We start from the raw sequence: 17,121 nt of genomic DNA, 5'->3' as shown, positions 1-17,121 counted from the left end.
ACAAGCTGATTAAAATTATGTACTAAACTCTACTTCCTTAGGAAATAGACGTTCTCATTTAAGAAATTGATTCAATTTTATGGAACTACTCAAAGTGGCTTTTATTTTTGCTTTAGGTCCTTATCTCCAGCTTTTAGGATTCCAGAGCACCATAGGCAAAGGCATGATCACATTAATTATGACTGTGAATATAAAAGCTTTCGTAAGGACCCAAAAAAGTCTATGCCTTGGAGAACAGAAGATGAAAAGTACGGACAAAGCAATTCCAGATTTGCACCTCATGGAAATAACCACCAGAGAATATATGAACGTAGGTCACCTTCACCAAACCTGAAAAGAATTCCCATGGAAGATGCTTACAGTCATAAGCCCTACAGAACACATTCATCTGAAAGGACTGAAAGCAATAGGAGATGCCAGTTACCACCAAAATACTCGGAAGTACCTTATAAAGAGCATGATCGTCCGTTTTACCAGCACAAAATGGAGGACAGATACATGTTTGATCCCTACAAAGTCACTGGAAGTGAAAAAGGAATGAAACCTTTTCATAGACCGCTAGGGGCTTCATGCAAACTTGAAAGAAAATGGCATGAAGATGACTTGAGGCACCAGAGGTTACATGAAGAGAAGTATGGTCAGTCACCCAGAAGAGTTACTGATGAATTTACGGCAAGGAGCTCTTTACAGAAGAGGTATAGGAATAAAATAATTAAACCCTGGGTATTGTGGTGTAAAGCCTCAAGTGAAAGTCTATTTTCATTATAGTTGAAGATATCCACCTTGAAACACCTTGGCCACTTTGTAGTTTAATTATGGGCGACTGGTAGTAGTGAAGTATTTGTCTTTTAAGTAAATCATATTGCTGGCTAGAGTATGAAAGGATAATATTTCCCTCTTAAGAGCCCCTGCACATCTGTACCTTGGCGTGAGGGATAATGGGTTAACTTGCCACGCATTCTGCTGTCCAACATTCTGCACATATAAGTTCTCACTTTCTTCTCTAGTGCAAGTGTAAATTGCTTTATGTCAACACAGGTATCCTGAAGATCACGATTACAGAGAATATGGGCACGCGTCTAAAAGGGCTAAGGAAATGGAGAGGTATGACGGTGGAGATGTAACAAGAAATTCCAAGTGGAAGCAAGAACGTTCTTTTCCACCCTGCCAGGAAAAGGAGGAGCAAAGATATCCGGGTGCCCAGTCCCACCGGTCGGCTGAGAGGGAGTACTTGGGGGGGTCTGTCGCAAAGATAGCCTATGAGTACAGTCACAAACGGCGCAGGCATCCGGAAGGGGAAAAGGCTTTTCCAGACGACAGAGCTCAGAAGTACGTGAAGCAGGAAGAGCAGAAGTACGGCTCTTCCAAGGGTGCCCGGAACAGCAAGGAGTTGGATTACTTTGGTGGTGGCAGGACGAGGCGGACTGAAGAACGGCATGTTGAAGAACCCGTTAAATACAGTTCAAAGAAGGGCTGCAATGCTTGTGTTAATGCTTCCAAAACAGATGTGGAGCTGAGATCTTTTAAAAACAAACTGAATGAAAGAGTGAGGAAAGACGGGGAATTGAGGAAAAATGTAGATTCCTCCAATAGCCAGCGTGATACAGGTCATACTGTTTCAGATGTGAAAATGTCAGATGCCAACTGCATGAAAGAGCATCTCACAGTCAAAGTGGATATGAAGAAAATGGTGACCAAGTACAGGTATTGGTTTTCTTTCACCTCTGCTTTCTTCCTTTGTCTTTACGGTTTATGAATATTGGAGAGAAGCGTGGTTTCTTTAGGAGGTAACCAGCACAAACTATGATTCTACCTTTTTAGTTCTATTTCTTCAAAAATGATAACTTTCCTGCCCTGTCTGGACAAGTTAACTACTAAACCTCTATTAAAATAAACAAATAAAACCAACTGACCAAGAAATAAAACCAACCAAAAAACCCCCAACGTTTTATGGAGATGTAGGAAGTAGAAAGAGTAGATATACCTATACAAACCTGTAGTTAAAAGTTGGTTATCATAAGTAAATGTGTTATTTTTATTTAGAAACACAACCCTCAAAAAACCAAAACCCAAGTGCAGAAAAACCTAGTCCTGTGCTTTCGTCTGAAATACGATGGCATTTTTTTAATCTGTCTTCTCTTCTTTTTTCTAAAAATCAGCTAACCATTAAATACAAAGATCTCAAGCACGTATTCAGATGTTCAAGATCTCAAGTTCGGTAAAACTGCCAAAATTGAGAGATCTGAGTTGTCGTTTATTGTTATAACAAAGTGGCAACCTGTTCAGGCATCAGAACTGAAAAGCAATAGTCTGCTTACAAATGTCTTCTGTGTAGTACTTGTGTTTGCATTTAGCGTTCCCAGTGCTGGCTGCAGTGGAAGGAAAAAGTGGCAGTACTATAAGATTTTAGATGATAAATACATGGTAGAGAGTAAGCAGCTTGGTTTTGATAGGTTCTTGCAGGGTTTTCTGGTTTGATGTCTTGCTGTTGCAGGCCAGATACCTTATATTGGTAGTAATTGCTTTTGGAAGAGATTACCTTCCTTTTCAAAATGATCAGCCTTCATTTTGTAGGGATTTTGCCTCTTGTCCCAAGTAAAACATCTATATAAATTTTCTTCTCTTTGCACTATTTCAAAAATATGTAATACATTGGAGAGTTACGAAGACAAGTTATTGCATGTACGGGGCTAATATTAAAGACTGAGGAAAGGGAGGTGGAGTAATGCCCATTACCCACAGTTGGACTAGGATGAGGATTTGACTTCCTGAATGATAATGTAAGGAAAATTGTTGGGGTTTGTTGCAAACCCATAGGATGATTCCTTTATCTAGGAGCCTCTTACTGCTATCTTGAAGGTCATGCACAATGGGCATGGTAGTTGTTTGCAGACCTAAGAAACTACTGCATTGATTACAGCTAATTTAATGTATGGACAGTTTGCTTCTGCAGCCAAAAGTGCTGAACATTTTATTTTTTCAAAGACAAAAAACACTAATTTTACAGAAGCTGATGACTTGGAATATTCATGCTGCCTACTTTAGGCATATAAGAAACACCCGACTTGAAATGACTCAGCTAAGAAGAATAGTTTATTGCTAAACCTGGGGAGCAGGTAGATAATTCAAATATTTAAACCTGAGGTTGCTTGGATTCCTTCTTGCATGCATTTATTCCCAGTTTGCTAGGGGAAAATAGATGATTTCTGGCATCTGCTAGAGGTTATTACTAATACAATTTTTGTATGGAATTCTAGCCTTGTATGCTTCTAATACAGTGTGGGCAGGCACAATAAAGACTTTGCAGAACAAACAACTAGAAGTCTTCATCCTAAAAGCTTTTACATGAGCTCTTAGAGTCCTTAATTTATCTTTTAGAATGACAAGTATTTTCCTTGCAGCAAGAACAGTAGGGTTGTTAAAGTGTTGGCTTTCTTGTCAAAGTAATTTTTGAGCAGCAGTGCAACCATTTGGGGTGTAAACTTACTTAGAATGAGTAAAAATTTACAAAAAGATGGTAAGCACATTCTTCAGTTCACACACTGCTACTGAAGCAGTTTCACTGCTGTTTCACTAGGCTGAAGTGATGATTCACTTCCTAAAGATGTGAAACTTTTTTCTTACCTCTGACTGTTCTTGAAAATTGCCTGGTAGATCCTTATAAACAGGACACAGGCATAATTGCCTCTCAAAATTATTCTAAAAAAGTCTGTCAGGATCCTCATTTTATCTAGATTTGATAATCCAGTTGAATTAAATTTAAAATTCACAAATTTTGTATTGCATACTTCACAGAAGCAAATATTCCTGAGAGTGAAATGATCTCTTCCTATTTTATTACAGATTTTCTTCCTTATGACCTTACTATTTTTTTAATTTAAAAAAGGAACAAAATGAGATTTCGGCTTTTAATCTCATTTAGTCCTAAAATGAACTTCTTAATTTGTTTTGTTCTACTTGTCTGTTTCAGATTTTCAGATTTAGATATTTGCTTTAAAATAAACTATATTTTTTTTTTTTTTTATTCTAGGACTGCTTCTAGTCACACTAAAGAGAGACAGATGTCCCATGATCTGGTTGCTGTTGGCAGAAAAAATGAAAATTTTCATCCGGTGTTTGAGCACATGGAATCTGTAACACAAAACGTTGAAAACGACCCATCAAAAGAATTTACTCAGGAAATAATCACAATTATTCATCAAGTTAAAGGTAGCTGTAATATTTGGAGTATATCTATGTGTTTATATATATGTATTTGCAGTATATGTATGCATTTATGATTACTAAACCCAAAGCTGATGGTTTAGATATCATGTCCCTGTAAGTCTCAGGTGTTTGCCATTGGCTTCATTTGTAGTTTGGCTTCCTTTTGTATTGTTTAAGGAAAACATAGGTTGAGGATTTAAAGTAATTGGGTAGAGGATGACTGCAGAAAGGTCTCAAGCCATAACTGAGGCATTATTGTGGGGATTAAAGATCAAAATGATTTTATGCTAGTATGGGAGTGTAACCTGCTTGTTTAGAAGACATGACAGGAATAAAGGAGCTTTGCTGTAATCACAGCTCTTTAGTTATATATAGTTCCTTCAAATTTTCAGATTAGTGTTTAGGCAGCTGCATCATGTTCAGTGTTAAATTTTATAGATTCTGGTAATTAGTACTACCATGGTAGAGCGGACAATTGAGTTTAATCAAAAGAGGTGGTCTAAATTGGGCTGGCATAATCCTTCATTTGTGAATATTAAACTGCAAGAGGAAATAATTTGAAATTTCATTTCAGTAGAGTTGTCATGGTATCCTTAAGAGTTAATCTTTTAATGGATATATTTTCCCACTGTGCATTTCAAGTACTACAAATAACGTTCTTGTATTTAATATCTCTTCACAGCAAATTATTTTGCATCTTCTGACATAACTCTACATGAACGGTTCTCAAAAATTCAGGATAAATCAAGTGCGAATACTAATGAAGTTAAAATACATTTGGATCCAGAAATTCACAGGTAATTGTTGAACTTTTTGTCTTAATTTATTTGCATTAAGGTAATTAGTCTTCAGTAGACTTTATATAGCATGAAGTTTTTTATTCATTATTTTTACCTTCCTGTATCCTTAAAACATTCTGTTGCCTGGTCAAGAATGCTTTTGTTTATTTTGTGATGGCATTTGGTTTTATGCAGTATTTTTGTGTTCCAGGAGGATTGACATGTCTCTGGCAGAACTGCAGAACAAACGGACTGTGCCATCTGAATCTCCCCAGGTACCCTGATTGCTTAACCTTTTTGGCAAGCAATAAGTTATTATTATAGATATATTAGAAATGTAAGCAATGTTTTCCCCTTGCTATTGGGACATAATTTTTGCATGCTGTGAAGACCAGCAGTAATTCTGAGTATTTTGAAAAAAAATGCACAGCTGAACTTACTTGCAGATACGTGCACAGTAGTGCAAGTGTGCTGTGTTCACTGAACAGTAGAATGCAGATGTGTTCTCCAGAGTAGCTGGAGTTGGATTATTTCTGCTGCTTGAACCCCTTTCTGTTTTTAAATAATGTAAATACTGAGTTTGTGACTGATGTGTGGTTCCTGGTTTTCCTCTGAGGTTACAAAAAGTTTTAATGTTTTTTCTACCCTAATGTTACAATGACTCAAAGTCCATGTAATTCCTCAAAATGCTATTTTATCCCAAGCTTTCCTTTGGGGTCATAAGATGTTCTATCTTCCCTTTTAAAGCTCTGCTTGCTATGATTCAGTTACCATTCCTTTTCTATAGTACAGGTATATGGAGACTCTCCTTGACTAAGGATAGTAGAACTACTTAAGATTTACTGAAACCTACATGAATATTTCTGCCTTAGCAACTCCATGTAGAATTCCAGTGCTCTGTTCACTGTTGTTTGGAAACTTGTGAAAAGGCAAATGGTGCAAGGAAAGATAATTGCTTAGGACCAGTTTTTACTGCTTTACACTTTGGATCCTTGGGTTGATGTGAACCTGTCCTATGTGCAGACATAGGCAAACAGGGTGCTGCACAGGGTGCTGCCTCTGAAGCACAGAATCAGGTTGGTGTTCAGTTCTTAGCAGCTAACTTGGCTTCAACCCTTTCTTTCAACTAGAACATTGTAAGAGTGTTAGAAGATCCAAATGATCTACGGTATGATATAGAAAGGAGAAGAAAAGAGAGATTGAAGAACGAAGATGAGAGAGTGTTTCATGTAGATGGTGTAACTCCCAGGTAACGAGCAAATAATCTTGTTGGCCCAAGCCTATAGTTCCCTTGTGTGTTCATTTTTGGGCCCTTCCACACTTACATTCACATTTGTGGTGATTGTTTTGCACAGTTAGGCCTTAAAAGTTTGACTGAGGCTGAAATTCAGCTGACATATATTGCAAACTACTCTCTAATGAGGTGTTGGCTTGAAAGAGGTGGGTAAGAACTTAAACTGCAGTGGGTAAAAATGAAAAGCAAACACAAACTGTGGCACTGAATGAGAAGAGAGGACAAAGTTAGTTTGAAAAAGGTTAATTATTTTTAAATTCCTCAATGTGCTATGTAACAACATTCTCCTGGGATTTGCAGTTCTGTAAAAGCATTCTAGGATGAATATATTGTTTTGTTGCCCTACTGGTTTGGTAATAATATGTGGAATATCAGCAAATCGATTTTATCTGATTCTTGGAGAATTTGAAAACTTAGATTTTTGGAATATCATTTTACTGCTATGGATTCCTCCAACAGGTTTGTTAAATGTTTTTTGCACCAATGGTGTTTGCTAACCTCAGTCATCCTGTTTCATTTTTGATGTTGTGAGGTCGGTTGGTTAGAGAGAGGAACTGCTAATAGAAATGTTGATTAATGAATTTCCAGAGTGGAATAAAATGTATCCACACAGTAGTCATAGTTTCTTAGGCAGATTGTTCTTTGTTTGCTTCTCTCTGTTCATTTTAAATGCACTCTGTAATGGCAGCTAATGGCAATACACGCATTTGGAAAAACAGACTTGTGCAGCCATAGAAGAAATTTCTTGCATTCAAAATTCTTGAAACAAAAAAAAAGTTCAGATTAACAAGTGGAGGAAAAAAATCCCTGGACTTGCTTCATTTCTCCTAGCACACCTCCTCAGTTACTGTCCTGCTTAACTTTTGTGAGAAGTGCAAATTTCCCTCCCAAGTATGGCTGTCCTGGAGTTTGTTGTCAGGGGTTCCACTGTCAGGGTGATGTGGGCTGAGGGCAGTAATGGCATGAATGATACGCAGAATTTTCCTGAGGTTGAGAGGTTTTAATAGCTCACGTGAGATACTGCCAGCGCCTCTGAGCTTATTAACTGTGCTGCTGGTTTTTTCCTTAACTTATTTCACAGCCATGAAAACTGTTTCCGTGTGTTTTGTAAAATACAAACTTTGACTTCTGGTGGTTACTTTCCACAGTAAATGTTTTACTTGGAAGGTTATGGATGCATCTATATTAGCGATATTCTTGCTAAAAAAAACCCCAAACGACTCAACAAAACAAGCAAGCAAAAGCCCGGCTCCATCCCGAGCTGCTTGCCGGGCTGGAGGCTGCAGGTGCCTGCGCGGAGGCTGTGCGGGGCGGGGATGGCAGGAGTTTGGCAGGGCTGTGGCGGTGCGCGGCTCCCCGGCCGGGCGCGGTGCCCCGCGCGCTGCACGCGCCTTTGCCCCGGCGGAGGGCAGCAGGGACCGCCCGGGAGCGCCACGGGCACGGCGGCGCCGGGAGAGCGCCCATCGCCGCGCGAGCGTGCAGCCGGAGCTTGGGCCGGCCTGGCCTCGTTATAAGCGTTAAGGCGTTTGCTGGGTGTCCTAAGGGAAATTTACTCGTAAGCTGTCGCTTTGCGCTTGTGATACGGAACGAGTCAGTTTAAAATACAGGGTGTTGATGTGTTGTGGCTTTAGGTATTGATTGTTCTCGCTCTCTCTCTAACACATCAGGAACCAGCAAAGCTGCGCTCTTTCAAAGTTGCAAACGTCTCAAGTTGATGGTTTCCAAAAGCCTATGAGGTTCCTTAAGCCACCTTTCAGGAAATTTATTGGGAGACCTTATCTGGTAAGCCTCAATGTAGAAATAGGAGCTTCTGCACTGTTGATGTTTAATTCATATTTTGCTGCATTGTCTGCACTGATGTAAATTTAACATGTCTTGCTCTTTTAAATTTTGAGTGAGGCTTTTTTATCTTCTGTCTGTGCTCAACAATAAACCTACCCGTAATTTCACAGTTCTAGTGCAAAAGTACTTTCTTGGGCATTTTTTGAGGCAGAGATTTGTACATCTGAGCTAAAATCATTTGATACCACGCCTTTTCTTTTCAGAAAAGAAGTTTGTGTCTAATATCACATTTCTTCCACATAATGGTGTAATTATCTAAATGATAAAATAGAAGGCCTTGTTATTGAGCAGATAGTCTGAGATAATGTTAAGTAGTTTGAGAAAAAGAATACTCTCCTGCATTCTGGTTGTCGGTGGTACGAAGAGAAGGCCTGAATCTTGTGTAGGTGGTATTGTTACTGAAACTGTTTCTTTTCTCTTCATTGTGGTAAAAATTCTGGAAAGCACTTATTTTAAATAAAAATGAGGAGCAAATCACAGAAATAACAAGAAGTATCTGAAAAAATGTTCCTGAGGATGAAATGTTAAACAATGGAATATCACATCCATTGAATATTGTAGTTATGAAACCTAGTTTTGGACAATTATTCTTTAGGCTTTCTGCAACGTACTTCAATACTGAAGTGGGCAAAACAGTAATATTAAGTCCAGTAGAAATAAATTTATCTCTTGTGGAAAGTTCCTTCTAAAGCATTGTTATCAATTGCAGGTGTTTGTGCTTGTTTAATTTGAGGGACAGATGAGACCAGAAGAGCTTTTTTAATGTGTGCAGTATAATTCTAAACCACTTTTTTTTTTTTTTTTTTAAATTTTTCTGACGGCTGTAAAATAAGGAGGAGACTAACATAATTTGTCATTCTTTATACACTGTAACTAATGCCCTGTGGGGAGGGTTCCAGGAGCCCATGAAACTTTTCTGAGGTCCATCAAAAGTAGCTTTCATGTAGTAAATTCTCAAATCTAGCTGCTTTGCAGATACAAAACTGCCTCCTTCAGTGTAAAGGAACGTAAGTTTTTAATGGTAAAAATTTTTGCTTAATCAAGACTAATATTCAAGTCTGCCAAAGCAAGTAGTAATGCCTCACTAAGTAACTGCCTTGGATCTGGCTGAGATGGAGCTCATTTTCTCTGGCAGCCCTCGCAGTGCTGTGCTTTGCACTGGTGGCCAGAAAGGTGCTGGTAACACACCAGTGTTTGGCCACTGCTGGGCAGGGCTCCACAGCATCACCGCTGCCTCTCCCACTTTCCACACCTGGCAGGCTGGGGGTGGGCAAGATCTTGAGAGGGGGCAGCCAGGACAGCTCACCCACACTGCCAAATGGCCTCATCTTCTCAGCTAAGAGAAAGGAAATAATAATAATAAAAGCTCAGAGAAAGGAAGGAGAGTGTGGGAGGTAATTGGTTATTGTGATGTTTGTCTTCAGGAGCAACCACTGTGTACTGAAACTTCCTGGGAAGGGGCTGGACATTGCCTGCTGGTGGGAAGTAGAGAAGAAATCTTACATCTTCCTGTGCAGCTTTTGCTTTATTAAAACGCCTTTTTCTTGACCCATGTGGATTTTTAAATTTTATTTTCTCCCTCCCAGCCCTGCTGATGAGGAGAATTGATAGAGCTGGTTGGTGGGTACCTGATATCCAGGCAAGGTCAACCCACCGCAGTAATATTGTAATTGCAAATGAAAAGGAGGTTGGTTTGAAAAAGGCACTGAGTTATTGCTAAGTGTGAAGATTCAGGGAGACTGCATTTTCATATTTAATAGTGAACTGCAAATGGGCAACTTTTAGGTAGTCCTGCACTGCAGTAAGAGTAATTCCTTTGGAAGAACAGTAGCTGTGAAAGCATAGGTATTGAAAATACAGGATATCCTAAAGAAGGAATGGCCCTTCATGGTCAGCCTTACAGAAGCTGGTTTGCAGACAAGTAGAAAAATCAAAAACTATAGTTAAGTATTCAAAGTATAATATTTGTGGTGTTAATATTCAGTAATTGGGGCTTGAGCTTAATCTTGAGAAAAACTTAGGTCTGGAACGTACAATTGTGTATCTAAGCTTGACTGTAAGAAATGTCCATTTAGCCTTGAACCCTACTGACAAAAGGAGGCTAGCTGAAGAGTGAAGTAGAAAATCAGAACAAGTATTCCCCCTTGTGTGTTCCCCTTTTTTTTTCCTCTTTTTTCCTTTTACAATTTTATTTTTATTTTTATTGTAAAGATTCTGGTTTAAAAAGTTCCTAAAAAGTGATTTGCTGTACCTTTGTATCAAAGTAGTTCTAATGTTAATATTTCTGTGAAGGTACTTTAGTCTTAAGGAAGGTGGGGATGGGGAAGGCTGTATCCAGAGTTAATTAAGGCAAGCTTTGTTTTAATTCCTACAGGTTTATTTTTAACTATAATGGGAAGTTTTTCTATTTTTTTTTCATCTTGCTGGATTCCCAGCTTAAAGGAAGAGTGTACTTGAGCTGGGAGCTTCCTGATTTAATTGTGTTGTACGCAGAAAGTTAATTTGATTTTGTGGAGTGTCCTTATTTTCTTAGAAGAGAACTGGGAAGTTTCTGTCTTTGCCTTGGAAAAGCCATTTTGATCTCACTTCATAAAATCTTTCTTCCTTTCTTTTTTTCTCTGAAACCCTTCTTGTCAAGGCATTGTAAGAAGCTGAATAGTTGACTTGTAGGCAATAGTGTAGTCTAAAAAAGAAAAGAGAACACTAACTTAAATCCTAGTTAAAAGTTATCTTGGATTCTAACATTATTTCATTATATTTATGGCCCCCTCTCTCTCCACACCATTATTCCAGAAGAGTTTGTTAGAAGACAGAAATTCTGGGGCCAGCAAAGCATGCATTTGCATTTTTTATTAAATGTTAGTATATATTAACTATTTCAGGAGCATTCTCTTCTTAGGTTCTTTTTTAAATGTATTTCAAGTGGATGAAACTTCTTTTGAGAAGACAGAGTTCAGCGGCATTGGAATGCGTCTGTGATTATTCAAGAGTGTATTTACTTGATTGCTTTGAGTTCATTAGCTTGTCTGTTCTCAAAGCATAGAGGGCTTTGAGGTAGTATATGCAAGTATATGTCAATGCTTCTGTGTGTGTTGGATGATGGATGGATGAGAGTGACATGCTTTAGAAGGGATGTCATAGGGGAAGTTGGGAAAAAGCCAAAATGTGCAGGTAGGTCAGTGGCTGGAGGAGGGTTCTGTTTTAGGCCACCACAGCTGTTTGTCTGCTTTGCTCAGTGTATTGACACAGCAATTTCAATACTAACTACCTGTGTGACTTGTTTTTGGAATTGTGCTTCTGCGGCAGACAAGCAATTCTCAAATGCGCTCTTGAAATACTGAGCTAAAAGTAGCATTTTCTAAGGACCTCAATGTGCTACACCTTGTCTGTTTGCTGTGGAGGGGTGTCTGTGCTACACACTGACCTGTGGTGGCCATGTGCTAACCAGGACATCCAGAGTTCCAATCTTGTTGCCCTTGTTCCTGATGCAAGCCATAACTGCTGTAGCAGCCTGTCTGCAATACCTGATACATGCAAGTTGAGGCACCTGTTCTGGGAAGGGAGGGATGGAGAACCTTGGTTGGGTTGTTAGCTGCTTAGCTCTCTCCAGGAGGATGGTCTGTGTCATCTTTAGCTTCTGTAGGCTCTGCTGTCCCTTCAGCCAGCCTGCACTGTAGGCCCAATGCTCCTGTTCCTTCCAAGAGTGGTATTGTCAAACACTACAAGACTGAAAGTATTGCAATATTTGTTACTATAACCTGAACAAATTTTAATTCTTTTTCCTTGAATAATTTAATAACATGAGGCTATAACTGTTTTCCTACTAGAATTCTTACTATTCTTCAAAACCGAGCGACACTTACCCCCACAGACGCATTAGAGGACACCTTGAAAATGCAGGACCCATCAGAAGGCACTTTAAGGTACAGATCAGCTTTTATCAGATGTTTGTTATATAAAATGGTGGTCGAGCCTGTTGAGTTTGGCAACACGAGACACGCTTTTGTAGGTATTAAGTGCCATGAAAAATAGTGTAATCAGAGCCTAATTGTTTCTGTTGAAATAATGGGAGGCTTAGCTTTTAGTAGGTAAGAGGGCTGGCAGTGGATTGAGCAGGGCTGTCCAGTGGGCAGTTGAAATAAATGGGTTACTGCAGAGTCAGGAATAAGAATTGCAGGAATTGTGCAATGCCTAGAAAACTCATCTGTCCAAAACTCAAGCTGCTGAGCTTTTTTCCTTCACGTGACAGAAACCTGAACTTTTTCCAAGGACTGGAAGACATGAGTTGTGTTACTTTCAAAACTGTATTACTGTTATTTTATTAACTCATTCATGTAGGGATTTCTGGGGAAATCATGTCTTGTGAATACACTGCATACTGCTAGCTATGCATTAAAAAAAACTGAAAAAAATGAGGTTTTATTCTTTGGGCCTCAAGAGGGTAAAGAGATGGGCAACTGTGCTTCTTTTGCAGGTAGGGCAGTGGCCACCTAATGCCTTTTAATCATAAAATGTGTCCTGGGTTCAGCAGAAAAAACAAAACATTTCATTTTCTGCTGACCGTGGCATGCTCTGCGTGGGTCCAGTTAGAGTTGTTGATGTGAGAAAAATATTAATCAAATCTAGAATAACTTATACTAATTTTCTACCTTAAAATTCCCCGTACATTTTTAACATGCATTCTTAAGAATAAAGTAATACACAGAATAGATAGTCCCCTTTTCTATGAAGTAAATTTTTAATGGCTAATTAGCTGTCATTTTTGGATGAAACTTTGAAAGGTGGGGAAATGTAGATGTGGATTGTGAGGTTTTTTCTCTTCTTTCCACTCCCCCAAATATAAGAACTCTTGGATGAAAAGACTTTCTCCACTTTTAGGTGTGCTTTGCCAGCCAGCCATAGTCAGATAGCTAAGCTAACACCAAGAACTGCTGTCTTTATTCTGCTGGAAAAAGTATTTTTCTAAGTTAAGAAGTCCCAAGTCTTCAAAACCCGATGCAACTATTTCAACACCTAAGAAGATCCTAGCCTTTGTTCTGTATCCCCTCTGTATTGTCAGCCTCCAGGTGAGGGAGGAATCTGGCACTGGCTGCTGGATCCCTGAGCAGTGTTGGTAGTTGATGCTCCTTTCATGTACATCATTCTGCAGTTCCGCTGATTGTACAAGCAGGAAAGTGTCCATTTAAGTAGTCACCTCACCTATATATGAATATTGCAGTAGCCAGTGATCTGTCCCAGGATGCTTTAATATTTATAGGGAAAATGGCATATGCACTTGTATTGCAGTTTGCTTACGTGTATAGCACTTTTATCATTGCCATGGAAACAGTGGTGTTGATTTGAATTAATTTCTTTTAAGTTTTTACATTTAAAATTCTCTCGGACAACAGTTTTTTCTTGCTATGCTGTTGGTGAAATGGAGGTGACTTGACTATCTTCTACACTCAGGACTTTCTTGGCTAATTATTTAAAAGAACAACAACATACAGAGAAACACAAATCTCACAAAAAATACAGAATTCCATTCTCTGCTGTCCCCTCTCCACGCCTCCCAAAAAAATCAAGGCCCACACAATTTTTTCATGATATATAAAATGGGGCATTTAAACTTAATAAGCAAAAAGTGATGACTACTCAGAGTATTTTAAAAAAACCATATGGTCTGCACTATGTTAAACTTTTTGGGAAAAGAAAAAACTGCTCTTCTGAAATATCTTATAAAGGATCTGGAGTCTTACAACATTGAAAAGGTCTTTTTTGTAATGACCCTTTACCATGAATCACTAAGTCTGCCTTTAAGTAAGTAAATGCAGAGTAACCTTTAAAACTAAACTGCTTTCACTGCTTTAAAGAAGTTCAGTGTGTTACTGGCTCTGATGGGTTCATCCCTGCCAGCAGCTTAGCTCCACACAGCTGCTGCTCACCCTCCCCTCAGCTCCCTTCGTCTCCCAGCAGGATGGGATGGAAAATACGGAGAGCAAAAGTGAGAGAAATCAGGAGTTGAGATGAAGACAGTTTTAAGTAGCGAAGAAGAAACGATGCAAAGGCAGTCACTCACCGCCTGTCGCAAGGTGACTGATGCCCAGCTGGTCCCCAAGCAATGGCTACCGGCTCCAGAACCCCTTTCCTCAGTTTCTGTTGCTTAGGAGGAGATCCTGTGGTGTGTAACATCCCTGTGCTCAGCTTGGGACGCCAGTCCTGGCTGTGTCCCCTCCCAGCTTCCTGCCCACCCTGGTGTCCTTGCAGAGTAAGGAAAGAGGAGAATGTGTTGGTGCTGTGCAGGAGCTGCTGGGCAATAGCCAAAGCACTGGTTGTTACCAGTGCAGCTTTAGTCACAAATCCAAAACACAGCACCGTGCATGCTGCTGTGGAGAAAATTAACCCCATCCATGCCACACTCAGTGCAGCTGTATACATTTGCTCATATACCCTTATTTTAGAGTTTCAGGCTTCTAGGGATCATCATTAGTGCTATTTATCAAACAGTCCTAATGTAAATCTAGCTGCCACTTTAGCAGATTCTTTTCTTATTTCTAGAGCAGAAGTTAACAATGTTTTCCACATACTTCAGATTGTTTTGTTTTGCTATAAGCTGTGGGTGACTGAGGTGCCTATATACCAAATGTATATATATAATGTCTAGCTTTGTCTACAACTGATGCTGTTCTGTTAATATTACTGCTATGTTCTTCCCTTCCCCCTTATAGAACATGTGGATGCTTGAGTTGAAACTTCTAAGCTGTTTGTAAGGCCATTTTCAATATCTTGCACCTTTTTCCTAGCCCTTACTTGCTCTTGTCCTTTGTTTATTGTCGTACAATTGCAATGGCAAACCACCAAGGCCTCCTTTCTAGTCACTGAAGTCAAAGGGAACCATAGCAGGAGTGGAGAAATGGGAACTTTAATGCTGTGTTCAGGGCATGAATGCAGCATTAAAAGTGCCCTTCAGTTTTCCCTGTGATAGGCAAATACCCATGTCATACAACAGTGCTAGGAAGTTCTTTGTGCCTGCATCTGGTACTCTTCAGGAGAGTGATTGGCATTGAATGGTCCCTTGCAAGTGTCCTCCATCAGAGTGACTCTGGGGGAATGATGGGGCCAGCTTCTCACTTGTCTCCTGCAAAGTATGTGGGTCAAATGATTTGGGAAATAACATGACCTCTGCATTTGCATAAAGAAACCCCTGTCCTACACAGTTCTTTCTTTACTGTTCACCAGCCACACAGTGGAAAACACAGTGGAAAAAGTGGTATTAAAGTTATTGCAATCTCAGAGCATGTGATTTTTCTTGAAGCGATCCTTACTCTGTCAAAAGGAGACAAATTTCACCAAAGGAATTTTGTCATGCTCAAGAAGAACTATTTCTCTGTCATATTTTGTTTTCTCCTACCCTTCAAAGGTGTTTGTAAAAGATAAGAATTTTTATGGTCAGAAGGTTTTCTCTGGTTTTAGATGAAAGCCAATTGTTTTAATTTGGAGTGGATGTTGGAAAACTTCAAATGGCAGTGCTGGAAAACTGTGGAAAATTATGAGAAATAAGGTTTTCATTACTCTAAAGATTTTTACTGCCTATTTTATTGGCGATCTGAGTGCCTAGGAATGAGAATATTTTTCAAGCTTTAGCTGCTTCTATCAGTGTTGATCTTTTATATCCTTTCTGTGTTTTTATAATACCTTTCACTTTTAAGTCTTCTGATACCTCTGTGGCCTCTGCTCCTAGTCCCACACTAGGTTAGTTTGCAGTATTCCAGTGTGAAGGTATCAAAGGCATAGAAAATGCCTGTATGTTCAGACTGTCAGACATTAAACCTCTAGGAAAAACATATGCACTGACTTGTGTTAGTGTAACTCTTTAGAGTCAATGTGTGCCCACTGCAAGGCTTGACATTGCTAAATTTGGTAGTGGCAGTGAGGTGTTGTCTGAAAGCTTTTTGTTGATGCTATGTGCCTCATTAATGGTTGAAAAGTTGTTAAAATGTTGTACAATACATTTATTTTTTTCTACAAGGAAGATTATTTCAGATGTTTTTAACAACAAGTGCAATGCACCAGTTCTTTGAGCCACGTGGTCTGAGCAATAATACGTGGACATAAAGGAAGAGGGTGTCCACTTGTGAGTGCATGCTTCTGTCCTTGGGTACTGGAAGTTTTACGTGTGTATGGCTGTAAATATGAACTTTTGAGTTTTGGTGCCCTCATTTTGCACTTTTTTTTCCTTCCTTTCTGCCACCCTTACAGAGCAACTTTGCAGATGGCCGTTTGCAATCCCATTATAAATCAGGCTTAGTGCAGAAGGGTTTATATATTCAGGCTAAGTACCAGCGGTTGCGTTCTGTTGGTGTAAGGGGATTTGCCACTAATAAATTCAGAGATGGATTTCTGAGGAAAGAAAAGGTAAGTTGGATTAATTTATTTTTCACTAAGCCATATATAAAATATGCATATTCATAAGATCCATTTTGATTTTTAAACCTTCATGGAATGACTTGGATGGGATTTTCTGGGATATTGGCTCTTTCTCCTTCACTGGCAAACTTGACTGTGCACTTCTGTTTCCTCCTTGTTTGTTCTATGGAAACTTGCTTTGGGTAACTGCAAGTCAAAGGTGCCCTCTGAGATTCTGTGGTTGCTTCTGTTTCAGTATTTTTTCCTCAAGCTCAGCTGATCTCTTCCTACTGACAGGACCAGAAATTGTCCCTTTGTGGAACAAAATATTCTGTCCTCTTTAATCTAAGAGAAGGGTATTAATAATTTTAAAATATATCTGTGTGCTTCTCCTTTTTGTTATGTGACGTAATTACGTGCTTTAAAGTAGGCACCAGAATGCTGCTCTGAACAAAACTTCCTGCACAATATAATGTCTTGTGTAAAATGGTTAGATAAGCTTAGACTGAAATAGGCACATCTGATTTATGATGGTTTGATTTGCAGAGCGTGTGGGCCAACAATAATCCTAAACTGCAGAAGAACTTTTGAATCATATAAAATGTTGCAGCTTTT

General features: G+C 39.2%; 1 protein-coding gene across 3 annotated transcripts in view; it reads left to right on the top strand.

Moving 5' to 3' along the window:
* Window positions 1-17,121, top strand: part of BCLAF3 (BCLAF1 and THRAP3 family member 3) — a 33,572-nt gene that overhangs the window by 10,403 nt on the left and 6,048 nt on the right. For 2 of the 3 annotated variants that reach the window (XM_040055725.1, XM_040055726.1), the window contains exons 3-11: window positions 117-695; window positions 1,039-1,704; window positions 4,031-4,209; window positions 4,889-5,003; window positions 5,197-5,260; window positions 6,116-6,234; window positions 7,947-8,061; window positions 11,949-12,044; window positions 16,360-16,515. In XM_040055725.1, coding sequence (XP_039911659.1) covers window positions 117-695; window positions 1,039-1,704; window positions 4,031-4,209; window positions 4,889-5,003; window positions 5,197-5,260; window positions 6,116-6,234; window positions 7,947-8,061; window positions 11,949-12,044; window positions 16,360-16,515 — 2,089 coding nt within the window. The remainder of the gene's footprint in view (window positions 1-116; window positions 696-1,038; window positions 1,705-4,030; window positions 4,210-4,888; window positions 5,004-5,196; window positions 5,261-6,115; window positions 6,235-7,946; window positions 8,062-11,948; window positions 12,045-16,359; window positions 16,516-17,121) is intronic. The other variant, XM_040055728.1, reaches the window with a different exon arrangement.

This window comes from Hirundo rustica, chromosome 2 (assembly GCF_015227805.2).
Source record: "Hirundo rustica isolate bHirRus1 chromosome 2, bHirRus1.pri.v3, whole genome shotgun sequence".
NCBI classification, from domain to species: domain Eukaryota; kingdom Metazoa; phylum Chordata; class Aves; order Passeriformes; family Hirundinidae; genus Hirundo; species Hirundo rustica.
This window is presented reverse-complemented; position numbering and strand designations above follow the sequence as displayed.